Here is a 16,654-nt window from a genome sequence, read left to right as displayed (position 1 = left end):
GCATTCAATAACATGACAGAAGTGGCATACAATGCTTCAATCAACAACTTTTCACAAGATATGAAACTTTTCAAAGATATGAATATGATAATTAGGCACACAAGTGAAGTAAGCTAGCAGGTAAGACAGATATCAAGGAAGATTCAACAAGCCAATGCCTCACGATCACTGTTTCTCTCAAGCACAAGTGTTTAAGGCTATTTCTCAATCAACAACCAACACAAGTCTCAATCTTTGCAATTCATCTCATGCCATACAGTCACAAACACAGAAATTGAATTCGAAGGGCTTTTCTTGGCTTGTAATAAGGCTGGGCTGCAAACAAAATGTGGTTTTTCTAGGATGCAAAAATCTTAAGTTCTAGGAGAGCATTCATCCTTAGATCAACCTCTTTTCTCTTTTATTCCAGCTTCAATTACTTGCCTTTTTCATTTAAGGCACTTAGCTTTGACAATAGCACACACTTAGCTTTTATTTTTGGGATTTCTTTCTTCTTCTCCATTTTTTTTAGCTTCTTTTACTTGCTGTTTATTGATTTTGCTATGTGTGCTATCATCTTCTTACCATAATTGCTGTCACCCAATAAACTCCCCCAAATTTGGGACAAATTTGCCTTGAACTATGATGCTCTCCTACAACCTAAGACAAGGTAGATGGAGATTACAATTTATAGGCTTAGGGTTCTAGTCAATCAATCAAACTTTCAGCTCAACATGGGTGTAAAGGATAATTCATTCATGCACAAGGTAAGCTTTTGGCTAAGTAGCTATTTCAGTCAATCATGGTTTTCATCATCTTCAAACTCATGCATTCATTCAGTAATCAAAGATTCATGCAAAAATCAGTACCCAATGTTAGTCGTTCTCTCACATTTAAAGATCACATATTCACCGAGTTGTGGCTAGTGATTACCTTCGCAATCAATCTGTCAACCAACTAACATTTTCAACCATGTATCTAATCCATGTTCTTTCACTTCTAATTACCGAATACTTATTCAAAGCATACAATCTACGCATTACAATTCACTCAATTCATGCCATTGATCAATCCAATTCATTCAACAAACACAAGATTTCAGTCAAACCAAACCACTTCAATATTAATCAAACTGCAAACTGTTCAACAAGCTTTCAAAATTTACTAACTAAATAAACTGAACATAAAAAATTTACTAAAAACATAAACTAAAAATAAAATGTATCTAAAGCAGAAAAATAAATGAAAGTCCTGTCAACAATCATCCTGAGTAGCAGTGGGCTCGTCCTGAGCTAGTGCAGGCTAGCCATGAGGTGAAGAAGTATCCTGGGCTGATTGAGGTGTCTCCTGTGCTGCTGTAGGCCAGGGTTCCCAGGTACTCTGTGCCTCCTGTAAATCTGCTGCATAGTCTGTGTCTTCGGCGTCTTCTTCACCCTCAGAGACCTCTACAACAGGTGAAGTGATTGGTGAGGTCCGTGGAGTAGCCTCTGGAGTGGCCTCATGTGCAACCTCTGGCTCTGGCTGAGGCTCCTAGGCTGTGGAAGCCTCACCTCCCCCCAAAGGAGAAGGTTGGACTCCTGGCCAGGCCACCTGTGCCATGAACTCCTCCATACTAATGATAGGCCTATGCTAATCTGAGGCGTGAATACTCTACATCACCAGGCATAAGCCACGGTGGATGCTCTGCAACATAGGCACTGTGGCCTCAGAGCATCGGCACTATAATGATGATGATGATGGAGCAGATGTGTCGGTCTGAACTAGAGAAGGAGAAGGTGGAAGTGGTGGTGCTGAAGTAGAAGGAGTTGGAGTAGAAAAGGAAAAAGGAGCTGAAGATGGGCCCTCAGATCCTCTAGCCCGGGCCTTGCGGGTCCCTAGAAATGTGACCAAAAGGTCATCCAGGTTCCAACAGTTCTTCTTTATATATGCCAAATTAATGGCTGGGCCGAGAGACTCGAAACTCAAAGAATCTGAGATGACTCCTCTGGCTATGCACAATGCTGTAATCAATGCAGGAAAACCATGCCTAGAGGAGTTGGATTGGGCCATCTGTGAGATCTGGTGTGATATGAGTGAGCCCACGTCCATATCCATCTTCATAACCAACCCATAGACTAACCTCGCCCTGTCCATATTAAGGTTGGACCTGTGAGAGGTAGGGGCGAGGTTGGAGTATGAGAGTACACTCCATGTCTGGGCTAAGGTGATCAAGTCCTTCCTCGGGAGCTTCCAGGGCACTTCTTCATCATTAAGAACAAATCCATGCCCTGGAATGCAAAGTCTGGCAGCAAACTCTTAAGGGTCTGGGCGCGAATGACAAAATCTGGTGTAGGTGGTGTACAGCTCCCCAGGCTCCAGAATTACTGGGGTCTTCAGGAAAGTGTTGAGGGACTCAACATCGAACTTAATTAATTTGCCCCTCACTCTAACCTGCTTCAGAGATTTGTCCTTCGGATCATAGAGATTAGAGTAGAATTCCTTGACCAGGGCCACATCAATATGCCCATCCAACTGCCTGGTCAAGGCCTTGTGCCAGCAACGCCTCTCGAGTTCTCTGTGGAACTCATCATAATCATTAACATAAAGGATGACGTTCCTCTCCAAAAGGATGTTCCGGGAGTGAACGTTTTGAGAATAACGCTCCCAAGCAACCTCAGAAATGAACCGGGTGGTATCATAGGGTTCCCAAGATTGGGAGGCTGTGGATTTCCTCTTCCTAGAAGCCATCTGCATCAAAAAGGAGCACAAGAATCAAGTTAGACAGGTTTTTATTTCAACTGAAAACAGAAAAATAAAATTGAAAAACAGACTGGGCGCTTAGCGAGACTGACTCGCTTAACGCCTCTTATGAAAATAACAGCACTCGCTTAGCACGCAGGGCAAGCCTAGCGCAACAACACAAAAACAAAGACTCTGGCTAAGCGAGACACACTCGCTTAGCTGAAACAACACAGTGCTAAGCCTTATTCTCTAACAGAGAGCTAATTGTGATTAGCGAGACAGGCTCGCTTAGCATGACACACTAAACAGGCTTAGCACCAGCAGGCGCTTAGCCCACATAGACCTCTAGAACATAATTGGCTTAGTGAGCATGCTCGCTAAGCAAAATTCCAAAAATAAATAAAACAAAGAAGAAATTGTGCTTAGCGAGCAGGGCTCACTTAGCGCATAAACAAAATCACAGAAAAACACAAATACCTTGGGCTTAGCGAGATTGACTTGCTTAGCCCCGGCTTATTCAGCCAACAGGGCTGAGTGGCTTAGCGAGAGGACTCACTTAGCCACAACCAAAAGACAAAAAGACTCTAAGAGTCTGACCTAAGCATCTAACTTGCTAAGCGCGGCAAGCCGGCTAAGCGAGTTCATACCAACTGAAAAGAAAAACTGGAAATTTAAATACTCCCTAAGCCCAAGGTGCAATGGCTTAGCGAGTTCATATGAGCATTCAAACATATGTACAAAAATGATGAACGCGCTTAGCGGGACAGGGCCAACTAAGCGAGTTCATCCAAAAACCCAGAAAATCAACAGAAATTGATGAACTCGCTTAGCACACAGGTGCGCTTAGCGAGCACATCAAAATTTCCAGAAAACTTGGGGCTTTTCAGCCCTCTACCATAGGCCTCTATTAGGCCTTAAAACCTAATCAAAACAACACAAAAGCATTTACATTGTGTAAAATAAACCCCTAACAACATAACATCTAAAGACTAACCTAACAGCAACATTGCAAAGCACAAAATCAAAACTTTGAAGAAGCTACAGTAAAGCATCTACCCTAAGGTTCATAATAAACCAAATTAAAATGAAAAGTTAAGAACACTTACTTGGATTGCAGAGAAAAAGAAGCAACAGGGAAGCACAAGATGCAGAGAGCATAATGCAAGCACAGTGCAGATGAGTGCAAGAGTGAGTGAGAAATGTGTATGTAGTTGCACAAAAGAAAACTGCCTAAGGCAGTTAAGCCTTATTTTTTGCAGTTTTGACTGCCTCGCTTAGCGTAGGTCACTCGCTAAACGAGCACTCAATGACTTTTGAGTTTTCAGAATTCAAACTCACGCGCTTAGCAGGTAGACTTGCTCAGCCCAATTCGAAAATATGACATTCCAGAGAAGAAATTGGGCTTAGCACGAAGGGTCGCGCTTAGCGAGTTCTGCAACTCTAATTGGTTTGCAACTCTCGCTTAGCGGGCCATGGGTCGGCTTAGCAAATAAAATGCTTCCTGATGCAGTAATGGGGCTTGCTTAGCGAGTGGTTCTCACTTAGCGCAATTCCAAACCCGAGAGGGATTTGGGCTAAGCGGGTATGACCCGCTCAGCCCAATTCGAAAATAAGGTCCAACAAAGAAGGAATTGAGCTTAGTGCACAGGGGGCGCTTAGCGAGATGCAGTTGTGCACTTAGCAAGATGATTCGCTTAGACCAATTCCAAAAAGATGAAATTCCAGAGAAGTTTTTGGGCTTAGCGCACACGGCTCACTCAGCGAGACCCCTTCAACCAATGAACAGGGGTTGATGCGCTTAGAACGAGCAGTGACTTGCTCAGTGCGTGAAGGATCATTCGCTTAGTGCACGTGGCGCGCTAAGCGAGTGGATGACTGAAATTTTTTTTTTCTAAGTGTTTCCATCCATAGCTTCCAGATAAGCTTGATCAACCCCATTCAACAATGCAAAACATGTTGATTAATCATTCAAACAATCAAAAACAAGTATTCTCAAACTAAATGTAGTAAACATAGAATTAAAAAGGATTAGGTTGCCTCCCAGCAAGCGCTCGTTTAACGTCATTAGCTTGGTGCATCTTACTTTATGGATCAGGGTCAAACTTGGTTCCAACCTTCAGAACCTTTTCCTCCTCAACTTCATCCATCTCAGAACAGACATTTTGGTCTAACAACTGCTTTTCTTCCTCAAATAAGTTGAAGCTGATCTTCTGATTATCAATACCCATCTCCAGCTTCTTCTTTCCCATATCTACCACATAGCTGGTAGTTAACATGGAAGGACGTCCCAAGATCAAAGGGATTTCAGAGTCCTCTTTGATGTCCATTACAATGAAATCAACTAGGAAAGTGAAATGCTTTACTCGAACCAAAACATCCTCAATAACTCCATATGTCCTAGTAACAAAACGATCTGCTAATTGAAGTGTAATCTTGGTTGGCATAATTTCCAACTCTCCTAACCTCCTGCCTATAGAGAGTGGCATTAAATTTATACTAGCTCCCAAGTCAATGAGAGCTTTGCCAACAAACACAACACCAATAGAGCATGGTATAGTGACACTTCCAAGATCTTTGTGCTTTGGTGGAAGGATTTGTTGAATCACTGCACTACAATTTCCCTCCACAGCAATGGTGTCACTATGTATGTAGTTGCTCTTTTTGGTTAGCAAATCTTTTAAGAACTTTGAGTAGAGTGGCATCTGCTGTAAGGCCTCTCCAAAGGGCATAGTAATCTCCAGTTTCTTGAAGATATCAAGGAACCAAGCTAGGTGCCGCTCCTTATCTTTCTTTGAGGGTACCAAAGGGTATAACACCTTTTTCCCTGTGGATGGACTAGGCTCTCTCTTCTTTTCACAAGCCAACTCACTTTTATTTTTTCTCCTCTCTTCTTTCTCTTTCTCTTTTTCATTTTTTTCATTTTTTTGTTTTTGTTTTTGTTTTTCTTTATTCTCCTCTTCATTTATTTCTTTCTTATTCACAATTATTGGTGTCTCTCTCAGCTAGTCATCTTTTTCTTCTTCCTCTTCCTCTCCAAGTTCACACACTGGTTCCTGGTTCTCCTTAACTGTCCTCTCCTCATCCTCAATCATGGTGGCCATCCTACCTCTGGTCATCATAGCCTTGCACTCTTCTTTTGGATTTTGCTCAGTGTTCGCTCCAAAAGTACTAGAAGATTTTTCTGCAATATGTTTGGCCAGCTGCCTCACCTGGATTTCAACATTTTTGATGGCTGACTCCGTGCTCTTGTGGTTGGACATTGAAACCTGCATAAACTGAGCAAGGATCTCCTCTAGCTTTGTGGTTCTCTCATATAGACTAAGCCCTTTTTGCTGAGGCCTATTAGATGGTCCACCCTGCTCTTTTTTGAATTGATTGCCAGGGTGGGCTCTCTATTGCCCTTGTTGCTGAGGCCTATTAGATGGTCCACCATGTTGAAAACCAGAATATCCGCTTGCATTATAACCTTGCCATGGCTGATTCTCTCCCATGTAATTCACTTCTTGTGCATAATTATCAATGGGAATGCAACGGCCAGACTCGTGAGCTCCACCACAAATGCTGCAACCTCCTACCTGCAAAACAACGGAATGTGAAGGTTGATTGACATTAAACTGGTTTGGCAACTTACTTAAGGTTTCGGTCAATGTCTCAAGCTGCTTGGACAGCAACTTATTCTGTGCCAAAAGTGCATCCTAGGATGAAAGCTCTAGCAAACTTCTTTTGGTAGGGATATGAGTCCTATCACGCAGTATTGCGCAATCACTTGCAGCCATATTCTCAATTAATTCCATGGCTTCTTCAGGAGTCTTCAATTTTATTTTGCCCCCTGTAGAAGCATCTAAGAGCTGCTTTGATTGTGGCTTCAATCCGTCAACGAATATGTTGAGATGTATCAGTTCTAAAAATCCGTGAGTAGGGGTTTTCTGCAGCAAGCTACAGAATCTTTCCAAGGCCTCACTTAAGGATTCATCTGGAAACTGGTGGAAGGAAAAGATGGCAGCCTTTCCTTCTGCAGTCTTGGACTCCGGGAAATATTTCTTCAAGAATTTTTCAACCACTTCATCCTAAGTCTTTAGACTGTTGCCTTTAAATGAATGAAGCCATTTTTTGACCTCTCCAGATTGAAAATGAAAACAGACTTAACCTGACAGCATCTTCCGGCACACCAACAATTCTGACTGTATTACAAATTTCAATGTAAGTGGCTAGATGTGCATATGGGTCTTCATTGGGAAAACCATGGAATAGGTTGCCCTGTATCAGCTGGATTAGTGAATGAGGATAGGTAATATTCTATGCTTGAACCTCTAGCCGCGCAATGCTAGTGAAAAACTACGGCACAGTAGAACTTGAATAGTCTTCAAGGGTTACTCTTCAGCCATTATGTCGGCTTCAGGCACTGCAGTTTCGGATTCCCTTGTTTCTGGAAAACTGGAAGACGACTCAGAAGATCGAGGTTCCTTTAGAATTGGTACTGCCCTTTCTTGCAAAATTTTTCTCCACCTTTCTGCATTATTTCTTCTCCAAGTAGCTTCAATCCCCAAGTCTAAATCAACCAAATCACCTGCAAAATATCTACGGCACATACAAAGCACTGGCAAGAAGAGTGGTTAATCAATTCAAGAGAAAACAAAAACAAATTTCTAAACTAACTAAATATTCACACAGACAAATAATCAATGAATAAAGAATTGATGCCTACAAACTGAGGGAAAGAAGTTCCCTGGCAACGGCGCCAAAAAACTTTGTTCAGGCTTTAGGACAGTCCTAAACTTTATCGGAAAGTGTATCGAGTCGTTAAAGTAATAATAAAACGGTAAGAAATCGAGTATCGAACTCAGGGAACTTGTGTCATTTGGTGAAGTTTCATTCAACAAGTAGACATTGATATAAATCCATGTAAACAAAATTAAATAAAAGATGTATATGCTGTAAATCTAAAAGAACTACAAATACGCTTATCAAAATGGGAGAGAAAACAGATGATTTAAATGTTGGTTCCTTTTACTGAACGCTTGATGTAATTAAAATAATTTTCTCTATTTAATGTTATTTTTGTGTTCTATGTTGAGGACTAAAATACCAAACACCAATTCCTCGCGTGAATGGACTAATTCTAATTAAACCTCGTTGTCGGATGTCTCGTTGAACTTAGCCTAATCGAACAACATTACAATCACAGCATATAAAAAACTAAAACCCTGCACTCTATGTCTAGCAATGCAGTTATCTAGTCCTGCTATATCTAGTTCTAAGGATTAATACAGTTTCCAATGCTAAAAATCCTAACTTTACACACCAATGGGTGATCAGACCAAAAACATGCAATAATTAAGTGCAGATAGAAGCAATGAACACATAAAACAACTTTAAATAAATAGTTAAGAATTTACATCAAGTTCCAATAGAATTTTTCAACACAGATACTTAGCCTTCCGTCACAAGGCAACACCTTTCAGCTACAAGATGAGGGTTTAAGAAGAAAATAACATATTGCACAGTGGTGGGGATGTCTCCTCCACCTCTAGGAACCTAGAAATTACTCCTAAACCTAAACTCCTCTTGAAAGCTGAGGTTTTTGGCTTCCTTGCTCTGTTTTGCGCCTCTGTTCTGCTCTCTACGTTCTAATGCACACTCTCTCTTTGATTTTTCCAACTTCAGCCTTAAAAAGGGCTTTCTGTCCTTGAAGGCTCGGTCAACGCCATTTTCATGCTTAGCGCGAGTTAGTGAATATTCACTGAGCGAGCTGGGTGCGCTGCCTTGCTTAGCGCATGATTCTCGCTAAGCGCACAAGCCTCGCTTAGCGAGACACCAGTTGCTAGCCTTCACAAATTTCATCCTTTTTACCTGAAATTGAAGTTGAAACACATTAAATTCCCAATGTTGGGCATTTCTAATGAACAAAATTAACTAAACCTAAAAATATGTACAACCTTACAAAAAGAACCATAAATTGGGCAAAAGACAAACATTTTATAAAACTTTTCTATACAAAAGTTAGTCGTAAATGACAAATAACAATCTCACCACATGACCTCGGCCAGTCTGTGATAAGTAGACGATGAGTTTCTCAAAAAATTCATGGACAGATTTAGGCCTACCGTCGTCTGGGTCCAAAATCTTATCCTAGAGGTAGAGTTGCATTCTGTGCTCCTCGCCCTACGGCCTAACAAGTTTGGGGACAGTCTGTGCAAAAAAAAAACCCTTGTAGCATGGATGAGTTGTGTGAACGAGCTAAAGGCTACATCCTGATGGAAGAAATGTCCAGATTCAGGAATGAAGTTAGATAAGTCAGATAGATTTGTGACAAGTGAGAAGGAAACACCTAGACTGACTTACACAAGTCGAACAACAGGCATAAGCCAGACAAGTGCCAACCTTTTCCAAAAGGGTCCAGGTACAAGCGTTACACACCCCTGACGACCAATCGCACTATAATCTTGGAGGAAGCTTTCAACTTGGAGGTACCCATCAGGCTATCTCCGATGAAACCTCCCAGGTCAGGGTTAGACGTGACCAAATACTACAAGTACCATCACGGTATTGGTCATAACACAGAAGACTCCTAAGCCCTAAAGGACAAGATAGAAGAGCTTATACAAGATGGGTACTTAGCCTAGTTTGTTAAAAGGCCGTACAACTACCAAGCAGGAGCAAGACCCGGAGGACACCAAGAGGAGCAGTAGAGGAATCACAATGCAAACAGAAGAAGGGATAGAGCGGAAGATCGAGGTAGACAGAGACACCAATAGCAAAGACGCGAGTGATAACCTCCACCAAAACAAGATCCTGCTTAGAAAATTAGAGGTGTAATCAACACTATTGCAAGAAGATTTTCCTATGGAGGACAGTCCAGCCATCCCTAAATATGCCATCTTCACCTTATTCGGGACATAGACATCAATTTTGTCGACGTTCCATTACAACGAAGTCTCCCTCCTATCACTTTCACGGATAAGGACTTCAAGGGTATCAACCCCATCAACCAGGACGACCCCGTGGTTGTCTCCATCATTATTGCAAACTTTATGGTGACCAAGGTCCTCATCGACTAGGGTAGCTCAACTGATATCCTATATTAGAGAACTTTCTAGAGGCTTGAGGTCTCCCCAAACACTATCCACCCTCATGCCGGTCCATTCCTTGGCTTTGCAGGCGAGAGAGTATGGACCAGAGGCTACGTGGACCTAATGACCACTTTCGGTCAAGGAAAATCTCTAGGAGTTTTGTAATAAGATATCTACTTATTGATGCAGGTACATCATATTTTTCTTTGATCGGCAGGAAGACACTTAAAGAGCTTGGAGCCATAGTCTCCATGCTGCATTTGAAAATGAAATTCCTTACTTAGATCAGGGAGATTGTAACCGTCAGGGCAGATCAAAAGCAAGCACGACAGTGCTATGTAGAGAGCCTGAAGGTAACACCCTATCCTTCCACCAGGGAGCCTGCCAAGCCTCACCCCACAACTGTTGAAGGTACTCAAGTCATGAGCATAGACAAAGGGTCTCCAATCGAAGCCCTGACTGTCTACCAAACAAGCTTGGAAGATGAATTAGATATAAATCTGTGCGACAACACCTCTGACAGAGGCCCAAAACCCATCGAAAAGCTCGTCAAGCTGCAACTCGAACCTAAACCCGAGCAGTGTAGGGACCTCACCAACCTTGAGCACCGGCGTATAGTCGACGTCCTACACAAAAACGTGGATTTGTTTGCTTGGCAGCCATCTGACATGCCAGGAATCCATCCCAACATTATTTACCACAAAGTTGCCATCTGTCCCCAGGCCAAACTAGTATCATAGAAGAAAATGAAGATGGAAGAAGATCGGCAAAAAGCTGTCAGAGAAGAAGTGGACATACTCCTCAAGACTAAGTTCATCAGAGAAGTCAAGTATTCCACCTAGCTCGCCAATGTCGGCATGGTTAAAAAAAGGCAACAACAAATGGTGAATATGCACCGACTATACTAATCTGAGCAGGGCATGCCCTAAAGATGCATACCTTCTCCCCAGCATCGACAGACTAATCGATAGAGCGTCTGGGCTCTAGGTGTTAAGCTTCTTGGATGATTACTCCAGATAAAACCAAATCAGGATGCACACTCCAGACGAGGAAAAAACAACATTCATCACTAAAGATGACAATTTCTGCTACAAGGTCATGCCCTTCAGCCTTAAAAATGAAGGCGTTACATACCAATGACTGATGAACTGAGTCTTAAAACAACAGATCAGATGAAACGTCAAGGTATATGTGGACGACATGGTCGTCAAGTCTCGAAGCATATCCCAGCACGTGGTGGACCTGGAAGAAGTCTTTGGGGAACTCCGCAAGTATAGCATTAGCGTCAACCCTGAAAAATATGCTTTCAGGGTAGGCGGAGGAAAGTTTTTCGGCTTCATGATCACCCCGAAAAATGCACTACTATACTAGAGATGCATAGCCCGACCAACATCCTAGAAGTCTAGAAACTGAATGGTAGCTGGCATCCCTGTCTAGGTTCCTCCCGAAGCTCTCTGAAAAAGCAAAGCCATTTTACAAACTACTCAAGAAAGCTAAGCACTTCCTATGGGACGAGACCTATGAAAAAAATTTCCTTGCTTTCAAGAAGACCATAGCCATATTGCCAATTTTGAGCTAACCCAGGTTAGGAGTACCCCTACTCTTGTATCTCTTAGTAGCTAACAAAGCCATTAGCTCAGCCCTCATACAAGAGGAAAGGAAACACCAACTCTCAATCTATTTCACTAGCCACATACTCCATGATGCCGAGAAGTGCTACCAAATCATAAAAAGATGGTTTTAGCACTCATTACCTCGGCCCAATGACTCAGGCCCTACTTCCAGAGTCATCAACTGGTAGCCAAAATGAACTACCCCATCAAGCAGGTTTTGTGAAAGCCTAAACTCGTAGGAAAGATGGTGGCCTAGTCTGTAGAACTTTTCAGAGTTTGATATCCAATACGAACCCTGCAGTCCCATGAAGGCATAGTTCATGACTAACTTCCTGACAGAATTTGCTAGGAACAACCAAACCACCTTAGACTGGTGGAGCCTCTACGTTGATGGTGCGTCCAATGTAAAGGGAAGCGGGGCATGAATCATCCTCAAAGGCCTTGACAATGTCTCTCTAGAACAAGCCCTCAAGCTCAACTTCAAAGCCTCAAACAACCAGGCAGGGTACAAGGCGCTCATTGCATGATTGAAACTAGCAACAGAAGTCAGGGCCAAGAAGCTACGATGCTACACAGACTCGTAGCTTGTCCAGGGAAAGGTTGCCAATAGATAACAAACCAAGGAGACAATGCTATTCAAGTACTACCACATTGTCAAAACTCTCATCGATAATTTTGAATGCTTCAAAATGTACTACATACTTAGAGAAAGCAACACTAGAGCAGACTTCTCACCAAGCTAGCCAGCACCAAAAAGGTCGGGCACCTCAAGACTATCATCCAGGAGATGCTCCAAACTCCCACCATAGACATTGAAGAAGTTAAGGCCGAAGAAGAGGAGGAACAAGACTGGATGACCCCCTATAGGAATTTCCTAATCCAGGGGGTGTTGCCATCAGACGAGAATGAAGTTCAATGCCTAAAACAAAAGGCTAGCTACTACGTCATCTTTGATGGCAAACTATTCAAAAGAGGGTTGACATCTACTCAAATGCCTAAAGAACAAATATACATATTACATCGTGCGAGAACTCTATGAAGGAATTTGCGATCTCCATACAGGAGGATGCTCCTTTGCAACAAAGGTGGTGTGTGTTGGCTGTTACTGGCCAACACTCAAGGTGAACGCCCTTGACTTCACAAAGAGATGTAGACAATGCCAAGAGTTTGCAGGCATTCCACGCACCCCTCTTGATAATCTCCACAGTCTGAGCTCCCCTTGGCCCTTTGCCATGTGGGAAATGGACATAGTGGCACCACTGCCAAAGGCCCCAGGAGTAGTCAAATACTTACTAGTCGCTACCAACTACTTCACCAAGTGGATAGAAGCAAGACCACTGCGGGAAATTACGGCCAGCGAGGTGAAGAAGTTCACCTGGAAACACCTCATATGCAGGTACGACCTCCCATACGCCATTGTCACAGACAACGACACCCAATTTAAAGCTCAGACTTATGAAGACTTCCTGACATGGCTAGGCATCAATCACCTAATCACTTTAGTCGAACATCCTCAGACCAATGGTCAGGCACAGGCAACTAACATAGTCATCTTCAGGGTCTTGCGTAGTAGACTGAACAAGTCTAAGGGTCTTTGGAAAGGGGAGCTCCCAAGTATACTCTAGGCTTACCATTGTTTACCCCAGACAACAACCAACAAGACTCCTTATCGACTCACATATGGAACATACACCATGATCCCCGTCGAATTCGAGGAACCATCGACAAAGAGAATGTTGTTCCGGCAACAACAAAATGAAGAAAATATGATGGTAGAACTCAAAACAATAGACAAAGTCCAAGACATGGCTAGAACCAAGGAAGAAGCCACCAAACTCCAAGCAGCGAGGAAATACAATACTAAGGTCCAACCACAAGCCTTTCAACCTGGTGACCTCGTATGACAAGTCCGAGGTGAAACCATAAAAGATCCTTAAGCGGGAAAGTTTGGACCCAACTGGGAAGGCCTATTTAGGGTCACAACAAACCTAAACAACAGAGCACAAACTACAAGAACTGGATGGCAAAGCAATTGCAAGAACATGGAAGGCCACTCATCTGAAGTTTTACTTCATTTGACCTAATGCAAACCTAAATGTTGTACTCTTTTTCCCACTCAAGTCTTTTGTCCCAAAAATAGAAAAATCAGGGTTTTGGCTTGAGAGGTTTTAACGAGGCACATCTAGGATAACAAAGGGAATTTGCAATCAAACAAATACATCGAATAAAAATTGTACACCCCTTCCTTTTCATAATTTTCTTATCAAGACAATAACATCCATGGTCATAGCTCTAAGGCTCTTAAAACCCAAGGACCACCCTTGGTGAGCCCTTATTCTAGTACTAAGTCTCCACTACGTGTCACCCACAGAGAGTGACATGTATGCAAGAGTACTCCACTAAGTCTCTAGTATGTGTCATCCACGTCGAGTGACATGTATGCAATAGTACTCCACTAAGTCTGCAGTACGTGCCACCCATAGTGAGTGACATGTATGCAAGAGCACGCTACTATAACTCAAGTACATGCAACCCATTATGAGTGACATGTATTCAAGAGCACATCACTAAGTTTCCTGTATGTGCCACTCCACGAGTGACACATATGCAAGAGCACACCATTACATCTCCAGTACGTGCTACCCATGGTGAGTGACATGTATGCAAAAGCACGATGCCCAAAACCCTGGTCGAACAATTCCTTGGTCGATCCTCCAAAGGGTTTGCAATACCCAAGGTCCGCCCTTGGTGAGTCCTATTGATTCATAACACTACGTCTCCAGTATATGCCAGCCATGACGAGTGACATGTACACTAGAGCACGACATTAGGTCTCCAGTATGTGTCACTCCACGAGTGACACATATGCACAAACACACCATTAGGTCTTTAGGGCATGCCACCCACCACGAGTGACATGTATGCAAAAGCACAACACATGCGCTGCACATAAGACTTGTCAAACCCAAGCTCCACATTTGGCGATCCTTGCAGGTTCACAAAATCCAAGGCCCGTCCTTGATAAGCCTCAACGCAATTCCATAGGCTTGTCAAAACCTAGGGCAAACACATCCCCGATCTAAGGCTCGACAAACCCAAGGCTCACCTTTGGTGAGCCTTTTCAATTGCTAAGTTCCATCTCCATAGGAACTCAAGGTACATAAGGTCTGCCCTTGACGATCTTTCCTATTCCTAATTTTTATCTATGCAGGAATACAAGTCTGCAGGAACAACAAAAACCCAAGGTCTGCCCTTGGTACACACTCTTGCAAAACCCAAGGTCCACCCTTGGTACGCACTCCTACAAAACCCAAGGCATCTCCTTGGTTCACTCACTTGCAGCAACTATGACGACCACCATCAAAGGTCCAAGTTCAACAAAATGAACTACCACTAGATTATTTGGCAAGACCTTCAATCAGGTGGAAGTCATACTTACTCCTCATAACCATCAGAGGAGAAACTCCGTAGGTCAAGCGACCTACCCCAGACTGGTTAGCAAGACCTTCAACCAGGGACAAGTCAAACATACTCATCACAAGCATCAGGGGAGAAGCTATGCAAAGTAGAAGGAAGTCCCCCCAAATGGGTGATAAGACTTGTAACTAGGTTGAAATCAAATCTAAGATGATTTCATGTCATCTACTTTTTACAAGACCACCACGATCCTACCTCTACATCGACAAGGTCTCGCTTTCTGCATCGTCAAAGATTCCACACTTATCATCACAACAACCTATTCATACTACCACAAGTACGGAGCGTTGCATAGACAAAGGCGACAAGACATACATAAGCACTACAAAATTCGTCAACAAAGGAAAAACATGCACATTGAAGAAAATCAATTGTCATAATTAAAAGGCTTGTACAGCCAAAATCCAACCATGAAGAAAAAAAGAAAATAAACAAAAGGCAGCCTAAAGAGTGACATTGTCCCCTTGCTCCTTAACACCCTACTCCTCATCAATAGCTTTCTTCTCCACAGTAATTTATTTCTTATTAAGCAGAACACCATCCTTCACGTCCTTGAATGGGTCAAAAAGACCCAAGTCAAGTTCCTTGGTGAAGAACCCGACCTGCTTAACGGCCTTGTTGAAGCCCTTTTCATGCTGCTCCACGACCTCCTTCTTGAAAATGAGCAGCTCCTCCTTAAGCTCCTTACTGGCCTCCCTCTCCCTAGCTGCCCGTAGCTCGGACTCCTCCAGCATGGACTCTGACTCCTTCAGCCGGGCCTCGAGATCTGCCACCTTCTTGGCAAGCTCATATTTCTTCATTACAACATCCTCCACCCTGCCCGCCAAGTTCATTTTCTTTTCCTTCAAGTCCTTGTAGCATTTGAATAGTTCATCACCGTCCAACCTGGTGCGCAACAACTTGGCCAACACACTACCAACTTTAGAAGATAGTTGGTGGTTCGACCTCACAGCCTCGGTAAGAGCAACAACGACACTAGCTACCTTAAGGCGCTCCAATCTCCTGACAGTGCAAGCAGACGCCCTCCATTTAGCAGTTTCAGCCTCCATGGACGCCACTTTGTTCATCACCTCTTGGTGTCGCTGCCTATTTTCTTCAAGGATTACCTGACTCCGCTTAAGGAAGACCTTCGTAGAATCCATAAGATGTTGGAACTCGGGTAACCTAATAAAATTTTTATCAAACACCGATACAAAGCCAGCGGGGGTCTTCTATTTGTGTTTGTACCCCATGCCCCACAAGGAATCATCATCATTAGAAGTGTAGATGTGATTTAGGGAAACACGGGGGTGAGAAGAGGTGTAAGTTGAAGCTAATGTAGTGGGCGGAGGGACCATATGAGTTGAAGAGGAAGAAGAAGGAACCACAAGGGCATTGGTAGTTACCACACTGACACTCAGTAAAGGTGCAGCAACAGTGGACAAGGACGCCACAACAAAACTAGCCAAAGAAACTGGCGCGCTCTCTTCAGCAACAATCAGAGTGGCCTCTCGAACAAGCACAACAGAAAGAGGTGGAGGAACAGGAGTAACAATAACAACATCAACAACAATAGAAGCCTCGACGATCGGTGAAGCCGAAGGCACATCTTGCACACTTGAATGGCAACCCACATCGGGTGTCAACCTTATAACTTGCCTCAGGGCACGAAGGCTCAAAGGGGCCCTCGACTTCTTACGGCTCGAAGGTCCAACACTATCATCCTGCTTCCTCTTAACCAATACAGAGGAAAGGGCATTGGGAGCAATCTCAGCAGTACCAACAACAACAGGGCCAACCTCAATAGTAGATTGA

At 43.2% G+C, this 16,654-nt stretch overlaps 1 protein-coding gene across 1 annotated transcript; it reads right to left on the bottom strand.

Moving 5' to 3' along the window:
• Nucleotides 1-4,784: 4,784 nt before the first annotated feature.
• LOC102669097 (uncharacterized) lies at nt 4,785-5,429 on the bottom strand. Its single transcript, XM_006593037.1, has one exon. The coding sequence runs from the start codon at nt 5,427-5,429 to the stop codon at nt 4,785-4,787; it is 645 nt and encodes a 214-aa protein (XP_006593100.1).
• Between the last annotated feature and the right edge of the window lie 11,225 nt (nt 5,430-16,654).

This window comes from Glycine max, chromosome 12, assembly GCF_000004515.6.
Source record: "Glycine max cultivar Williams 82 chromosome 12, Glycine_max_v4.0, whole genome shotgun sequence".
In the NCBI taxonomy this organism is placed as follows: domain Eukaryota; kingdom Viridiplantae; phylum Streptophyta; class Magnoliopsida; order Fabales; family Fabaceae; genus Glycine; species Glycine max.
The sequence above is the reverse complement of the archived record's forward strand: the minus strand, read 5'-3'. Positions and strand labels throughout refer to the sequence as shown.